The sequence below is a fragment of the Oryza glaberrima genome, chromosome 8 (genome assembly GCF_000147395.1).
Source record: "Oryza glaberrima chromosome 8, OglaRS2, whole genome shotgun sequence".
NCBI lineage: Eukaryota > Viridiplantae > Streptophyta > Magnoliopsida > Poales > Poaceae > Oryza > Oryza glaberrima.
In genome coordinates, this window is record NC_068333.1 from 9,610,496 (window position 1) to 9,628,648 (window position 18,153).

General features: G+C 42.6%; 2 protein-coding genes across 2 annotated transcripts; both read right to left on the bottom strand.

The window, feature by feature from the left end:
• Window positions 1–665: 665 nt before the first annotated feature.
• Window positions 666–6,565, bottom strand: LOC127783238 (aberrant root formation protein 4). The gene is made up of 14 exons (XM_052310475.1): window positions 6,422–6,565; window positions 6,164–6,343; window positions 5,894–6,043; window positions 5,306–5,375; window positions 4,876–5,054; window positions 4,703–4,762; window positions 4,446–4,599; window positions 4,293–4,352; window positions 3,939–4,207; window positions 3,792–3,863; window positions 3,514–3,591; window positions 2,963–3,163; window positions 2,186–2,237; window positions 666–1,620 (listed from the first exon to the last, which is right to left on the bottom strand). The coding sequence occupies exons 1-14, from the start codon at window positions 6,563–6,565 to the stop codon at window positions 1,406–1,408; spliced, it is 1,884 nt and encodes a 627-aa protein (XP_052166435.1). The 3' UTR covers window positions 666–1,405.
• A 7,297-nt stretch (window positions 6,566–13,862) lies between these two features.
• LOC127781197 (uncharacterized) lies at window positions 13,863–17,581 on the bottom strand. Its single transcript, XM_052308118.1, has 6 exons — window positions 17,210–17,581; window positions 15,005–15,307; window positions 14,857–14,903; window positions 14,717–14,779; window positions 14,468–14,600; window positions 13,863–14,379 (listed from the first exon to the last, which is right to left on the bottom strand). The coding sequence occupies exons 1-6, from the start codon at window positions 17,316–17,318 to the stop codon at window positions 14,345–14,347; spliced, it is 690 nt and encodes a 229-aa protein (XP_052164078.1). The 5' UTR covers window positions 17,319–17,581; the 3' UTR covers window positions 13,863–14,344.
• Window positions 17,582–18,153: the final 572 nt, after the last annotated feature.

An 18,153-nucleotide genomic window follows, 5' to 3' on the forward strand; every position in this document is an offset into this window, starting at 1 on the left:
CATGAGACTCGAGCACCTATATGATGTCGATCATCTCGTCATACTCCTTGTATGACACTTGCCTGTAGTTACAAGTGCTCTAAGCGACGCTAGGGTGGAAGGTGGAGAGCGTCTTTTCGATCTTTTCCGCGTCCGTGATAACCTTACCATAGAGGGAGAGGTTGGTAGAGATCCGGTGCATCGTGGAATTGTACTCGGAGACGCTTTTGAAGTCGGCGAACCTAGTCCTGCTCTGCTTGGGGTAGGATGGTGTACTTCAACTTCTTGAACCACTTCTTGAGTGCGGCCCAAAGAGTGAGTGGGCTCCTAAATCCCATGTACTCATTCTTGAGCGTGGTGCAGAGGTGGTGCCGCAGGAAGTGCAGCGCCTGATCATTCTCATCAGGGGTAGGCGCACGGTCCTGCGGGGTGCCTATCCCAATCGTCTGGCGGAGCTTCTTGGCCCCAAGGACGATCTAGACATCGGATGCCCAAGTCAGGTAATTCTGGCCATGCTGGGCCAGTTCGGCGAACTCCTTATTCGTGATTCCTAACATTCTGTGGCAAAAAGTGACAAAATATTCATAAGTTACTTCTAGTAACATAGTCGCAAATATGAATGCAAATATTTCATGATTTTTCCAATATTTTTATTCATAGGCAATGCGAATAAGAAATGTGAAATATTCAATAAAGAAATACTAGAGTTCATATTAAAAATGTGTACAAATACATACATAGAAAAAGGGTGAAAAAGTTGCATATATTCATATAAATACTGAAAACGAAAAATTCAAAATATTCATTAACAGTAAATAATGCCTTAATAAATTTAAATTCAAAATTTGCACTAAGACATAATATGCTCCAAAATGAAATATAAGCGAAATCTGCAAAGTTTAAGGGCCTATTTCTAAGTTTCCATGCAGTCGATGGTTAGAAATGGGAGTTTCCGAAATGCTAGGGTCCTATGCGCAAAAAGTTTCCATGCTGGGAGTTATGCGCGTGATTTCCAAAAAATCCAGCGGCTCTTTTGCAAAGCCGCTAATTTCTTTCCTTCTTTCTTCTTCCTCTTTCCTTCTTTTCCCTTTCCTTCTCTTCTCCCCGTGAATGGCGCGCCCGGTCGGCGGCCATGCGCGGCGGCGGCGGCCATGCAGCGCGTGGACGGAGTGCGGGCACGGATCGGCCGGAGCCGTGTGGCGGCCATGCGTGGCGCGCGGGCACGGCTCGGCCGGTGCAGCTTTGCAAAAAGCGAACGAGACCATCCAGCAAAATGAATTATGAAGGACGACAGTATCACTGTACAACATAAAAAAACGCATAAGAACATTCCTGAACTTCAAATCATTGGGATAATATTCACAACTTGTTCATGTTTTGCCTCGAGACAGCAGTATATTGTACAAAAACCAGTGAACTGAAAACGTTAGAAACCTTTCATCTTTTCCTCTGCCAGCTCAATGCAGCGGTACAATACTAATTGAACAGGATTTAACGAGCACATGATATGATTTGCAACGTCGCTACCATCCTCTTCACTTTCTGATTGAATTCCTGCAACAATTGGTCTTAATGGCATCAGCCACTCTGAGTACACCTTCCTCATAGTCTCTTCCCCAAACATTTTTCTTGATCTTGATCCTGGACAAAATGGGAAAAATATATCAAACTGACGATTCACATTAATCCCAGGACTAAATCACATGAGCCTTAATCCATTCATGAAGTCGAACACCATGCATCTTTTGTTCAAATAAGATGCAACCACTTCTTTTTATGTCTCGAGCCATCTTTGATTCTATGGGTTTACAAGCTTGGAAACTAAAAAGGACATATGCAATTTTTTCAACACATTACTTGGGATTAGTACACTATATAGGTTCACATTAACAGAGTTTCAATGTTACAGCTCTTTATTAAAGGACATTTGGAAGAATGAAAAAGAAGAAAGTGTTTTAGACAACTATTGGTTAGATAAATGAACATTAGAACCATGCACCAGCACGTTGATAACCAAAATTATGTTTAATCAAATATTTAATTTATGAAAACATTAAGCTTCGAGAGCCACAGAGAAACTTGCAGATTATAGTCTTATAGATGGTGTGATCATGTAGCATTAGTTTTGCAATAGCAAATCCATGCAATTATTGTTACAGTTCAGTTAAGTACATATAATTTTAAGCACAGGTTTTTTGTAGATTACCTCTTGAATCTATTATCAGAACAAATCGCAGCAAATTCAAAGCTGATAATACCTGCATACAAATAAAAAAAAGTGAACCATGGCAGATTATTTTCTAGGCATAAGCCATAAAATGATGTAAAACAAAATTACCACTTTAGCAGGACACATAAGAATAACGAAGCACAACACAAGTGGGCAACATATAAGGTGAATCCAGATATTCACGCAATCCAGCTTTGATTTATACATCAAATTTAACATGAAATATTCCCACAAAATTTACATGCATTTCTCATCTCAATTTACTAGTATAAATTCATTCAATGTTAAAAGTTACAAAAATGAGATTACGAGAGTCTGACAAATTAAGTCGAAAAGAAAAAGGAAAAATGATAGATCGATATTCAATGTTTTGGATTGGAGTTGAGACTTTAATTATTCTATATTTTATTCAGTTGTTAAAAGTATCTTTATAAGTATTGAAGCCATTTGTTATAATCATTCGCTAATTTCTCAAGAGCCTAAGATGACACAGCTGGTTCACTGAGATTTAATAAGGTAAAGATGAACAGAACTCTCCTAGTCCTTGACGTCCTTCTGTGGATTTAGACAAGTCTCCAAGTTCATGTCTGTCTTATCTAGATCTATTCCTGCCCAACAGTCATCCTCCTTTTATTTTAATACGGAAACAGGCATCTTGTATCAACTAATGCTATTCCATCTATGTTGCTGTTGCCTGAGTTCTTCCAACAGATATTTATGCTCCTCATGAGTAGTGACATAAAAAGAGGGTACCTGTTCACCATGATCAGGAAGACAAGGAGGGCCACCTTCTGGAGGCTTCAAGATCAGCTCCACCAACTCAAGTGCATGAGAAAACCAAGGTGGTGGCCATTCGCCACCATCTTGTAATTGATCCGATTCAACAATATCCTGATCAGCTCGACGAATCTCTCTCGAAACTTCATCCTTCACCAGATCTAGGAGAATTGCAGTCTAGAAGAAAAAACATAATTCACGATTTAAAGGATGGAGTTGAAAAATGATGTTAAAAATCATAAAACTGCATGTTTCTATCAATCCAAGCACATCATACACCAGAAAATGTTAGGTGGCGGTAACTGAAAATCTGAGATCCATTGTATGGTCCTTTCTTTCCCTATATGTATATTGGGCATCAACAGGATGCTCTTACTTGCTCCATCCGTCCCAAAATATAGCAACCTAGTACAAGATTAGACACTACTAGTGCTACGAGATATCTAATCTAGTACTTGGTTGCTATATTTTGGGATAGAGAGAATACCATTTAAACTGCATGCAGAGATTGTGTTCTTAGTTCTTACCAATGAAGGGAAGATGCTGTTCTTTATAAGAGCCTGTAAGATGTTGAATCTCTGAGAGGATGGCACCATTGAAATAACCTGATAAAATTTCAGCGTTATAAAGAAGTGACATTCAAAATGAAAAAGAAGAAATGCCACAGTACAGACTGAAGAAGGAACATGTTACCATCCTGCCCATATTATCTTACAGACATATACAAACACAAGTCAAAAATATATTCATGACAATTGTTAAAACAAAGAGAAAGAAAAAAACCAACAGTATATATGATACTTGCCTGTTTCAAAGTAGCAAAAGCTTTCTTCCGCATTAATGCATCTGGGGCGGAAATCATGACACTTTCAATGGCCTGTGAATGTTCTTAAATTGTTGATATAGTAGATTGGGACATATTTTTAAATATATAAGTAAAGCGTAACATTACCTTGAGTGTTGCAAAAATTTGAGGACCAGAAGATGAAACATCTACATGATCATTGATTTCCTCAATACGACTTTCATTAGCTATAGTCAGCAGTAAGTCCAAACTGTGGGATTTTATTACCCATGGGTAATGAGTTGAAGACAACACATATCTAAGAATGTTAATTGCTTGCCACATCCTCGTATGGTTGCCCTTAACATCTTTCAGCGCTGATTCCAGCTCAGCGCCAGCATATTTTGAGATTTCATCATCCATATAGGTCCAGATAACTGCAAAAAGCTCAAGCATGTGACCAAGTGGTATCTAAACAACATGCATTGTCCAATGAAAGTGTAGTCAAAATGATCATCAAACCTGCAAGATTTGCACCATTCATTGCAAAAGAAAAGCACTCGAGCAAATCCGCATCTTCATCTACATCACTTTGCAAACAAATGCATCAGTTGACAATCAAGCAAACAGAATACAATATTTCCAAGTGAAAAATAATTTGGAAAAGTTAAACACCTTTTGAAATCTTATCGGTGGCTGAGGTGACATCATTACCAGTCAAAAGACCCAAATAAGTGAACCCACAAAATGTCAGAATTTTTGAATGCTGAAGAACAACTGAACCACAAGCAGAGAGAATATGCTGTTGTTTGCATCTTGACACAAGAGCCTGCAAGATAGGAGTGTATAATAATTAATAACATATTAAGAAAATAAATCTTTCTAAATCTAATTGAAAATAACATATATAAATAACACAGTTTTGTACTTACTATGTTCTGAAGGGAGTATAGACTAAGTACAGAACAGAGTTCTTCATTCTTCTGGTTTACCTTTTGGTGATGGAAACAATAATGCAAAATTAATCAGAAAAGACAAATGAAAAGGCGACCACATATTGTTTAGGACACAGGGTCAACTTGAATGGCATTTTAACTCAACAAACCATTTTTTTGCACATTTCTTGAATGGCATTGCCAATTCTAAGTGCTGCATTGTACATATCAACGATGATCTTTCCATGTTCCTCATCACATTCTGGTATAACAGCATTCATAACTCGAAGGACAGCAGGAAGTGTGACTTTTACTTGCTCAGTATGCCTCCTCTGAATCAAAACAAGCACTAGCCCAAAGCACAATTAGCTAGGAAGAATAGAAAAAAAACATATTTAATAATACAAATGTTAACCAGTTAATATTCACACAAGGTGTGTAACATATGTCAAGCGAATATATCTAAACTTATATATATATAGGCATAGAGCATTAAGTATCTCAATTCCTATCTGGAAATTCATCCATTAGAAACCAAAATTTCCAAACGATGAGCAGAGAGATGGCTGTGGAAATCTTCATATAAAAACATATACATACCTTTGGCTAGCTCCTTGAATAGAAGAACAAAGTACACTGAGCCATTTGATGCCAATGGTGCATCTACTGCCTGTATTAAAGCAACATAATGTCATGACAAAAAGGTGAGCAATATACCATAGGAACCCAGAGAGCAGAAGCGAGGGAAGGAGGTAGAGATATATTGTCGTCTGGAAATATTGAATGCAAAATGAAAATATGCTCAATTATGAATGGACATTCCAGTGCCCTGGCATTGTGCAAGTTTGGACTGGATGCAACAAATAAACAATGGAACATCAGTTCATATTTAAAAAACTATAAAACTTATCCAGATCTATTTGAAAGGGTAAAGAATAGTGTCACATTTCAAAGTTCCGAGTTGAATTTCAGATTTTGATGATAGTTCAGTCTTGTAAATGGACTTTTTCCTTCATCCCTCAATAAAATAAAAACCAGAACTCTTTCCAATCACAGGATCTTTCAGAGTTAAAGGAGACACAGGTTACCTCTGTATGGGTCTATATTCTGAATTTCATCAACATTGCAAGACGCAACTGTAAAGCCAAATGCCAGGATTTATCAAGAATAAACGCACGCGTGACTGACCTCACATAGGATGGAGAGCATGTCCCTCGGGTTGCAGTTTGACACGAAGAATTCAATGATAGCGTTGGCAATGTCCCAGCAATTCCTCATCAGTGCCCCCAGCTTCGCCACAGGTTTTACCAGCTCTAGTGAGAGAGCATCTATGGCCAACTATTACGAGACGGCAACAATGTCAGGAGATCACCAAAATTACTCCCGTCCCACCCCGCGAATCGCAACATGAAACACCACGCGGAGAGACCAATCACACGCAAGCACAGGATATCGAACCTGATTCGAGGACGGGGACGAGAGGAACGCGTGCACCTCCCGGAGCATCTCCTCGACGACCCCGGCCGCCGCCTCGTCTTCGGCGTCGGCCTCCGCATCAGCTGCATCGGCGGCGGCGTTGAGGAGGTCGGAGACGGCCGCCGCGGCGGATCCATCGGAGCAATCCCCGGACTCGAACGCCTGGAGCAGAAGGAGATCCTAGGGTTTAGCTAGGGTACACGGCAGAAGGAGATCCTAGGGCTCAGCTTGCGCGATTACCTTGGAGAGGGCGGCGAGCGCTTCCCGCAGCCGCGCCGGGGTATGGGCTACAGCGGCGGCGGCGGATGTGTCGCCGGCGTCCATGGAGCGGCGGCGGAGGCGTGCGTGGTGGTGTGGTGTTGCTTCTGTGGACACGAGGCCCATACTAAAGTGGACGCGTACTTTTGGGCCGGTAGCCCATTAGACAATTTGGAGTCCGACTCGGACTCGATGAGCAATACCAGCGAGTGGGCCTAAGCCCAAATCACCCATGCGATCTAGTGGGCCCATCGGTTTCCAAGTCGGTTTACACGAACTGCATTTCCCATTCCGTGACGAACACGACGAATGCATCAGATCAGATAGGCGTAGGGGAAGGAGTCCGAGTAGGAGTCGACGAGCATTCCCCGCCGCTATAAATCCAGCGCTGCGCATTGCGGGATGAGAGCCATCCACAACCCCGCGTCTCCATTGCTAGAGAGATCTCGGTCGAATTCGCGACACAGCTCAAGTCGATCGATCCATCTCCGATCGACGACAACCTCACCGGCGGCCATGTGCTCCGGCAAAAAGCAAGGGGGTGCACAGCCTACGATGGCGCCGGCGGGGGGCAACGGCAACGGCAACAGCCACCGCGTCGTTGGCCGCAAGCGGCTTCTCGTCGCCGGCGGGGCGGGGGAGGAAGATCGTCTACGGGGGAAGAAGCGGGCGGCGGCCGGCGCTCTGGTGCCGTACGTGGCGGCGGCTTCGGCGTCGGCGCCCATCGATGCGGTCCCGCTCGCCGCCGTGGCGCCGGCGTCGTCGTCGTCGCTGGCGGCGGGGGAAGTGCCGAACGAGCCGTCGTGGATACGGAAGATAGTGTTCTACCGGCTGGGGCTCCCGTACGACCTGCCGCTGGTGTTCATCGAGGAGAAGACGGTGACCCGCACCGACCTCGACTCGCACCAGAATCGGTTCCGCCTCGCGTGCGGCGGCGTCGGCCGCAGCCTCATCCCCATGCTCACCCGCCGCGAGGCCATCGCTGCCAGCTTCCTGCGCAAGGAGGAGGATGAAGCTCAAGCTGCAGGATTAACTCCGCCGCAACCGGAGGAGAACAACACCGCCGTCGTCGTGGAGCAGCAGGAGGAGGAGGAGGAGGAGGAAGCTGCAGTAACAACTCCGCCGCAACCGGAGAGCGACACCGCCGTCGCCGTCGCGGAGCAGCAGCAGCAGCAGGAGGAGGAGGAGACGGCGGGGCCGGGCGGGAGGAAGAAGAAGAAGAAGAAGGGGAGGTCGCACGGCGGGCTGCCGGTGACGCTGGTGCACCTGCGCGGCGGCATGAAGCGGCTGCTGCTGACGCGGTGGGACAGCAGCGGCGCCGCCATCATCAAGGGGGAAGGCTACCTCGACTTCATCGCACGGTGCGGCATCAAGGAGAAGGACGTCGTCCATGTCTGGGCCTTCAAGCAGCAGGGGTTCCGCCTCTTCGGCGCCACCTACCCGCCCGGTCCCCTCTACATCCTCATCGCCGGCACCGCCCGCCTCGCCGCGCCGCCGCCGCCGCAGCCGCCCGTTGCACAATCTCCTCCAAGTTGTTGATCTCATGAACTACGTCTACGTGTTGGTGTTTCTAGGCATGCATGATGAATGGCTCGCTTAATAGCCTCTTTGCAATTGTTTATATATGTACGCTTTGATAATCTGTTAATATCAATTGTAAATTTTAGCTAGCTAGCAAGACATCTCTACGTTTTCGTCTTCTGAAAGAATTATACTGTATGGATTTGTGAGTTTGGGGCTTTGGGCAACGTACGAGTTTTGCCTCCGAGTTATATATCGAATATCCATCACGGCTTCACGCATTTGCAAAAAGCACAAAAAAAAAACATCGTTTCCCCGTGTGTTCGTACACTATTGAACTTCGTAGGAACCTGTCTAGTTTTAATATCGACGATAATTTCTAACACGTACTGTTACGGAAATAACTTTTCGAATGCGTACGGTTGTGGCGGTTCTAAGTACAAATCATCTTATCTTACAAATGCAAGACTTACCACAATTCATCATTTACTGAAACTGAATAATATCATGTGCGTTGATATGGGTTTAATAGAACAGTTTCAAATAAAATCTACAATAGTACGAGCATTTGAGCTGCAAACGAAAACCGGGGAAGGGCTGATGGGCTCAATTGAAGCCTGGGTGCACATGGATAGGTGCTTCAGTATCAGACTAAAGGGATGTAAAGGTTGAGGAACAAGTTCACTTTAGGTCACTTATCTTTTAATATCAAGTTTAAATAATATCCTTGGACGGCAATATCGGATATAACGTGCCCTCAACTCCCAAAATCAATGCAAACGAGGTCTCAAGATGATTTTTGGCTAACGTGACGCCTACGTGGCTGGATTGACTTGGTCCTCGTCCTACATGACGTTGACTTGTCACTAGAAGCAAAAATTAGAAAATTAAGAAATGAAACAGAAAATATAGGATCCATATATCAATCAAATGAAAAGATAAATGAAAACAAAATATGTATGGCCCATGTGGCAGCCACTCAAACAACACCACTGCCAAGTGGAGGAGCGGCTCCAATAGGCAACGGCGGTGGCCCACCGATGAGGAAGGGCTGAAGAGGGAGCTCGACGCTGGCGGAGAGGAAGCCGGTTTTCACTATCGCATTGCCTACGCGGGACCTCCAATTCTAAAGACCTCCAATTCCAAAGAACATTACCAACAAGCGAAGGCAATTGCAGGGATGGCTTTTGTTGATGCATTGTTGACATTCAGTGATAGTTGACATCCTCTTCTTTATCTTCCTGATCAATTCCATGTCACTGCAAAGCGACCTATTCTATTGCAGTGAAACTAAAGTGTGAAGCATTTGGAGAAAATGATACCGGTCGTCTAACTTTGAAACTCGTAATGGAGGTCTAAATTGTGACCTTTTTGTCCAGTTGATCTTAAGTCAAGAGTAATGGTGCTGGCATTGGCCGCACGAGGTCGGCCACGTGGCATGCTATGGACGTACGTCAACTTCCTCGGGCAGCTGAGAATGGTCGACCGCGCGCGTCGTGGTTACGCACATGGCTGGGGCAGCGGTTCAGCCAGGCTCTTCGCGAATGTGGGCAACACCAACATACTGTGTGTTGCAGGCAGCTGCATCTAGGGAGGGAGAGGGGAGAAGGGAAAGGAAGACGAAGGGAGAAGATGAAGACGAAGGGAGAAGATGAGGGTGGACATACAGTATGTATTTCTTTCCCTTTTGGATCTGGCAACTAGTATTCTTCCTCCCCATCTCCTTTCTCGGCCAGCATGGCGTGGTCCACCGATTACGTGCTCGTCGACGAGCGCGCCCTGTGCATGATCAAAACAAAGCGATCGTTACTGTGTACTCCTAATCTCAATCTGAAAATCTTTTTTTTTTTCTGAGCCGAATCGAGTTAGTCAAACATCCAAAATACATTCCACTAGCTTCTGCCCGGTAGCAAGCAACCAACCAACGGTACGTCTTCTAGCAGCAAGCAATGGAAGGAAGAAGATGAACAACGGAGAGAAATGGGAGGAGGAAAAGGAAGAAGACGAGGACAATTTAGTCCAAAATTTTTATTAAACACATCCAAAGGGTATGTAATGGTATATTTTTAATACCCGAAAAATTATAATGGCATACCTTTAAATAGTTGAAATGGTATATTTTAAAACTGAAGAATTTATAATAGCATGATCCAATTAACCTTTTTTTTTCGAAGCTATCGCCATCAGAGAGCTATAGATGCGCCGTCAGCGCCGCCGCTCGTCGTCCCACGGCGGGCAGCCAGCCAACGCCACGAGGAGGAGGCCGGCGGCGGCGAGCACGACGACGACGTGCTGCATGACGAAGCCCGAGAAGCTCATGGCGTCGAGCTCCCGGAGACCACCCATCAACATGTGCATCTCCAGCAGCACGGCGGCGGCGAGCATCAGGGACCCGGCGACCACCGCGGCTAACCGCACGGCGATCTGGCGGCGCCCCTCCTCGCTCCTCTCTCGCTCGTCGCCGTCGGCTGTCTTATGTTCCAGGCGAGCTCTCTGCTTGCGACGAGATAGGTTACGGGAATCCATGATCTGTGGTCGTTCGACCGATCGATCGAGCTCTTCGGTCGACGAAAAATTGTAAATCTCAACTGGGAAAAAAACGAGTAGTAATTTAAGCGATCTTGTGTCCAATTTGTATGGCGAGCCGTGTCCGGAACAGATTAGCTAAAAAGGCAGACTGGAAAATAATTTGGACACTTCTTGTGCTAATCAACAATAACGACTTGGGCTGCTACCGAAATTGCCGCAACTATTAAGCAGTTGATGGATAGTGCGATTATAAATTAGCGATCGTTCGCGGTACCACGTGGTTTCTTCTCAAATGTGTATAGTGTGCAGATGAATGAGCAGAAGGACAACATACATTCTAAATTATATGAATATGTAAAAAGAGGAAGGCAATCAAACAGAGGATTAGTGGGAGAGAAAAAAAAGCTACAGCAACGAAAATGAAAAGGAGAACTGCGGAAGTGTGGAGGGTAGGAGAGGTGACGATAGATGTAATTACCTTTTTGCAGTCCTACAATAAAATGTAATTACAAACAATGGTGGAGATGAACAGAAATTAACCCTAGCCATTACACACCACTGAAAGCCGAATGAAGAATTGGCATTTCAGATTACAAGTCTACTTACTGCAAATGATACGTTCATAAAAATCTGGTAAGTTATTTATTTTTATAATAATACTATTAACAAAAGAATCAAGATAAATCTATTATGTTATAGCTACAATTATTGCAAAGCATGTTTCATAAATACTTATTTAAACTAATTAAATAACATATACACACATCTAAATAAATAGGAAAATTATAGTCGCGCGAACGTGTGACTTTATAAACTAGTGATAATTAGAGTAAACAATTGCACGTTTTGGAAACAGATTTTATTTTTCAACTTATGAGTGTTTTAACTTCAACTAGGAAGGTAGCCCGCGCATTCACGTGGGCACGTTTCGAAAACAGTTCTAACAAAATGAATTTAAATTAAAGTGAAGTATTTTCCTTCTCAATCTTCCACCAGGGACTAATGATCCAAACAGGGCCAAATTCGTTTTACCGGACAGGGAGTCAGCGATGCCATTGGCGACGCAATACGTGCACTGACTGTATGGTGATCATGGGGTTGACGCCCACCGCGGTGGGCAGCACGCAGCTGTTGCACACGTACAGCCGCCCCGCCTCCTAGCTCTCGCAGCGGACATCGACGGTGCCGTCGCCCGCCGTGGCTCCCATCCGACAGCTGCCCATGTGGTGCGCAGAGCAGAAGAGGCCCCATGTCTCGTTCTTCGACTGCGGCCCGCGCACTTGTCTTTTAGAGATTGATCTAATGGTTAAAATTATTGGGTCCATCGGATTAAATGAAAATCAATGGTTAGATGTTTTGCTTTTTTCTTAGAATTTTTAAGAATTTCTTTAATCTAACAAAGTGCCAAGCGGCGGCTTAGAAGCATTTATAGGGTACACATGGCAGCTGAGAAGCATTTGTAGGAATTTTCATAGACTTTTAGTGTATAATCTTACATACCAAAACATGGTCAATATGGATCAAACTAAAAATCAAATATATTAAAAAAATATTTAGCCATCTAATTATTTTTTTATCTCATTTGCTAGAAAACTGAGAGAGGAAGTGAGGAAAGCGGAGACTTATCATCAGTTAGTTCATATGCATAATTCGTCAAAACTACGCCTGTCATAGATGATCTTACTTCTATGATGGATTATCCCTACAGACATATTTCAAACATGCTATGTTTTGATCCGTGATGAGACCTATCACAAATGATTTATCATGGATGGCTTCGCTTAAGCGTGTCTTAAATTAAATGTGTAGATCGGCTAAAAAAGTAATTGTTTATTTATGTCACCAAGATCATTCATATATAAATTAAAGTTCCACTTAAAAATAGATCTAATAATTTTTATCGTAACAAATTATGGTGCATATAACCTTAAAAAGAAAGAGAATACAGAGGGGGAGGTACAGATGTGGTGGTAAGTACGTATACCTGTGGGTCCAAGAGAAAAGGATAATACGTACCCTGTGGATCCAAGAGAAAAGGGTGATCAGATCGGTGGATTTAATCTAATGGTTAGTATTATCGGGTCCACCGTTTTAAATAAAAATAAATAGTTGGATATTTTTCTTTTTTCTCAAAATTTATTAGAGCGCCATGTGACGGTTTAAGAGCGTTTGTAGGAATCCTACATAGCGGCTTGAGAGTGTTTGTAGGAAGTTTAATGAACTTTTAGTATATAATAGATTTCAGTTTGTGAAATTTGACTATTGCTACAAATTTGAGTTCAAAATATAGGATTTGAATGCAACAACCAGCAAGTGTTTGTTTCTACACAGATATTCTTTTTTTTTATGAATACTAAAATGTGACTAAGTTTCTACTCCCTCCATCCCCCTATAAGTGCATTTTTTATAGTGAGAGGGAAAAACAAGAGGGAGAGAAAATTACCTAAGCATCCCCTATTAAATAAGAGATGGTATGGAGTGAGAGGATATTTAAAGGTAGGATGGAGATAAATTCAAATTGTATGTGATTGATGTAATAAGTAGCATGGTAGAATTACACTTATTTTGGAAAAAAATAAATCTAGAATTTTGGGATGGAGGGAGTACTAACATGGAAAAACCATTGGTGCACATTCACTAGTGGAGTATGCAGTACACGTCCATGTTACTCCAAAATTCATGTGAGACATTTCAAACTTGTGGCTCTGCAAGACAGCAACTATAACTATCCCTAAAATTCAATCATAACCAAAGACCTCAGAAAAATAGATCCTAATGTAGTCTTCTTTCTGTTGATGGTAAATCAGAGGAAGGAATTGGTAAAACTTAAAAACAAGATCCTGCATTTTATATAAAAACAGCTGCTAAAGGAATTATTAAAAGTCAACAGTAAGAAAAACACATAGATAAGGGGGATGGATTCTAATAGCTCGAGTGGATGTCCACCCGTTTATTGCATGTTAACTAAATGACTACGAAAAATTTTCAAAAAAATTGGCAAGATAGATCAATATGTAATATATCACTCCACAAACATGCAAGTTAAAATTCAACTTCTACAAGTTGTAACAAAAATAACAAATTTAACTGTTAATATACATATAGTAATTTGAGTTTTGTTTATTATTTTTGTTACAATCTGTAGAAGTTGAATTTTCACTTGCATGTTTGTAGATTGATACATTACATATTGATCTATCTTATTCATATTTTTTCAATTTTTTTCATAACCATTTAGATGACATGCAATAAACAGGTGGACATCCACTCGAGCTGTTAAAATAGTTTCCCCATAGATAAGCCAGGAGGGTATTGGACAAATTTTACATATTCCTACTCTAAAATTCCATATTTACCAATTATTTGCAAGCAATTTGAATATTAAATCTGATGATTCACAATTTCAATTCGGTTTTACAACAGCTCACATTGTCTCATCTCTGGTAATGAGCTAATACAGCATTGACAATCACGAGTGCACGGACACGCGCATTTAGACTGCTTTTGCCCACTTCCTTGGCAGCAAAGTTAACAACGGTGACACATTGACACATTACTTAATACACGATTTCACCTGAATGAAATCAGCATCCAACAACACACGTGCGGACTGCCAACTACACAAGGATAACAAATAGATACTGCAACTCACCTGAACTAGTGATTGCATCTTGATTCTGGGTGAGTATCCCAGCTTAGGTAAGAAAAAGAAAAACACCAATATCCTAAAGGTTAAGTCAAGGGTTGATAAGTCCCTGCAATAGACAAAACATATCAACCATGGGGCACACGACTAAACGAAAAGAGTGGATAGATCACATAGCATCCTTAGTATGCTATATGTGGCAACTGGTACTATGAGGCAGCATCTTCACTTCCATTCGTAGATTCTGCAATTTTTGGGGGGTTAGCCAACTGTTAACAGGACCATAGTAAGGGATGCTTGTGAAGAGCCAAGAAAAAAAAGGTGATAAATACCATGAACAGCTGCCAGATTTTCTTCTTTGTACACTCCAAGAGGTGAGCCACGCACAGATAAGAGCATCTCGCCCTTTTTGGGCAACCTTAAAGTTTTTGGTGTCATACCAAAAGAGAGCCGAGTACTCACAGCCTGCTCAAGATCATATTAAAACATGTAAAGGTAAGCTTAAAAGGAAACACAGAATCAATTCATTCATTTGCTACTCATATATCATTTCAATAAATATGGACAGCGTAAAATGCTACCCCGGGTGTCTGTAAAGCATCTGCAATTCCTGCCAGTTGATCCTCAGGTAGCTCACCCCAAGCCTTGGAAGCAACAGAGGGGTGAGATTAGTAATGACTAGAGAAGAAATAGCTGATATCAATATTCAAAAAGCACTTACAAAGTCATTAAAATTAAAAGGCATGCTCTCAATAAAGCTTTTCCGCACTGCATACATCACACAAGGTAACAAAAACATTTAAAACAGTCATTTATTATTTGATGCCAATAAAGGTATAACCATCAATAGGTAGAGAGCATGCTCGAACCTGAATCCCCTGAGAATTGAACATCACCAACATTTGGTAACGAAGAGACTGAAGCCCGAAAAATCTTGTCATCACAGTGGTCTCCAATTAATCGTTTGTCCCAATCTTCCCGTTTCAACTCAAGCTCATTCTGCTCCTCATTCCGGACAACTGATAAGTTGGGTAAGTTCTCCTGAAAATATTTCAAGGCACATCCCTCTTGTTGCTCCTTGGAAATGTAGGATTCAACCAAACGCAACCGAGAAAGTATACTCTCAATCTCAGCTGCTTGAATAGCTTTAATGGCAGCACTCCGATGTTCATCTATTTATTGTGGGCACTGGATTAGCAGTGGACTCATGATAATCACATTACGCAAATTGACAACAAACCTATACTACTTATTGTTGGTTTATCAAATACTAGGGATAAGCAGGAAGATCAGGTAATGATCTTCAATAATTGGGAGTACTCCCTCAAAAGATGGCATCTTGTGCTGAATAATGCATCCTAAAGCCAATAGATTACGAGTCAATGCTACATTATTGTGTGCTCCAGGTTTTAAGCCTTTTCATTAACATTTGCTTGCAATCTTCAGCATTAATTGTAAGATAATGGTAATGCACTGGTTATGCCTTTGAAGAAATTACAGATAACTGGATGGTAAATCCTTGAAAGCTGTCTCGACTCCAAACTCAAATTTCAACACACAATTATAGTTTCTTGTTAGTTTGAGCAATTGCATTCTACAGAGTAGTAATAATGTGATATATGTTTTTAAGAAAATAAGACTGGAACAGGGCTAACTGCTAAAGGGATTGATTATTTTAGCATCTTTAATCAATATCTTGGGGGGTTATTACTCTTCAAATTCAAAGCACGTTAGAAAAGCTATCACAGAGTACAGAAACAAAGAAATAACCAAACCACAGTCAACAATAGGATGCCGGATGAACAATTTCTTGTATGAGAGGAAGTTGATTAAGCATTTGACCTAAATCGCTCACTTAAGTTGTATGAGCTTGGTAAAGAGAAACTATGCAAGTTTTATTCAAATTATTGATAGTTCAGATATGGAGATCAGGAATACATTACTTAGATTACTACAAGTAAGGAATACATGTCATCTGCCTCAACAAAGAACCAGAAATGATTAGTTTCATCAGAAAGCAATCAGAGAACCAGGACTGGTGGAGTACAAAGTTTGCTCGTTTCTCACACTGGGTACCGAGCAGGTTTGCAAATACCTGGTTGCAACTAATGAGGTAAGGCACCAACTCAATACAAGGGTTAAGACTTGCAAGTCAGCAATTCAGGATTGAATAGGTGGCAGGTAAAAAGGAGCAGTGGATCTGATGGATTGAGATTTGAGGCCTGCCTACTTGAGACGATGCAAGTTTGTTTTCAGTTTTGGCAGTCCCTTTTTCTGTTTAACTCTCTAGTAAATTATGTCTATTTGTTTCATTGCTCTCTGGATTAGCAGGCTTATGTTACCTACACCTTGATAGTCTTTGTTTCCACAAGGGAAAATGAAAGTTATACCATTTCAAAAGAAAAGGGAAAAAAAGTAATTTGATAGTTCACTCTCAAATATGTTCTAGAACATCCAAACTCTACGGCAAAATGAAAGGAAACATCAAAATCAGCAGCCATGGAGTTGCTATAAAATCGCATTCCCCTAGATTGGGTGCTTAGCTATAAAATCTGCTATGCTTTTCAAAAGAGATAAGTATCTCCAAACCAGCCATGGAAAATAGTAATTTTCTGCTTCACATGTTGTCAATTGCCATGCAGTTCTTATGATTGTTAGTTCTTGGTCTTTCTGTTCTGATAATTCTCAAGTCAATAGCACACCTCAAATTAGCTATATTTAGTTTACATAATGATCCCTATGTTGTTGTCAGGTCTCCAAAATGGCTCCTAATTTTGGAGGGGAATGAGTTACATTACACTTAAGAAAATCCCTAAAACCTAATTCCCAACAGAACTAAATAATGAGAAACAAGCCATGCGATTCATCTACTAGAACACTACACTATCAATCGAAGCATAGCCAAGCAATTATTAATCGACCAACCAAAACGCACAACCAACCAACCAATCTTGCCCCCAACTTACAGTAATTACAAGGCCGGGTCTATAGAATACATAAACAAGGCCAAAAAAAAAAAAAAACCCCTAAAATTCGTGAAAGGGGATGAAGAGTAGGGATTAGAGGCGCCGTACATTCCTGGTCGTTGAGCCACCTCAGCCGGTCCCGCAGCGGCGCGTCGGCGGCGGGTGGCTCCGGCGGCTTCTGCTTGGCGGCGGCGCCCTTCTTCCTCCTCGGCGGCATCGCGCGCGCGCGCCGGGCCTCCGCTCGTAGTAGTCGGGAAGATCTCGACGACGGAGGGGGAACGGTGGGATTGTGGGGGACTGGAGCGAGCCCCCCTCACCGACAACCCCGGCGGCGGCCCGACGGTTCCCTTCCCCCGAGGTGGCGGAGGGCAGCGGCGGAGGCGGACGGAGGCGCAAGGTCGGCGGATTTCGCCGAGGCCACCGAGCCCCCGGGGCCAAAGGCCAAAGCTTGGTTTGAAGTTTGAACGAAGAGGCGGAAGATTGAAAAGGAAAAAAAGAAATGTCCACTTTGCTTCCCTGAATATAGGTTTACAAAATATTCCACGTGTGATTCCTCTTTACCGAAGAAGCCTGTTTGAGCACGGGCTTTTCTGGTCAAAATGTATACGTATCGTGTCTTTATCACTTTATCGTGAGTTTTGATATTTGCGGGTTCATTAATTTTCTTTTTACCTCATAGGGGAAACAAAATCGTTAGGTTACTTAAACACCGTGGGAATGGCTGAGAATTAGCTCGCCACGTCATCAAATTTTTCGAAAACACCCCTCACCTATGGTTAATCAGGTTTTGGAGAACTAGGTGCGCCACTCCATTGTTTTTTTTTTGCAAAAAAACCCCGCACTTCCTGTTAATCGTGCGTCGGCTCCCGCCGCTATCGTCCGTTCGATCATGCGCGAGGGACGATCTGTCCGTCCACGTGTCCCAGCGTGGCTGCTCTTCCACCATCATGAGATCATTGGATCAGGAACGGATGGCCTGCATTTGCCAAGAACCCTAGCCACCAAACAAAACCCTAGCTCCAGCCCATTCCGCCGCCCTCTCGCTCTCTCCG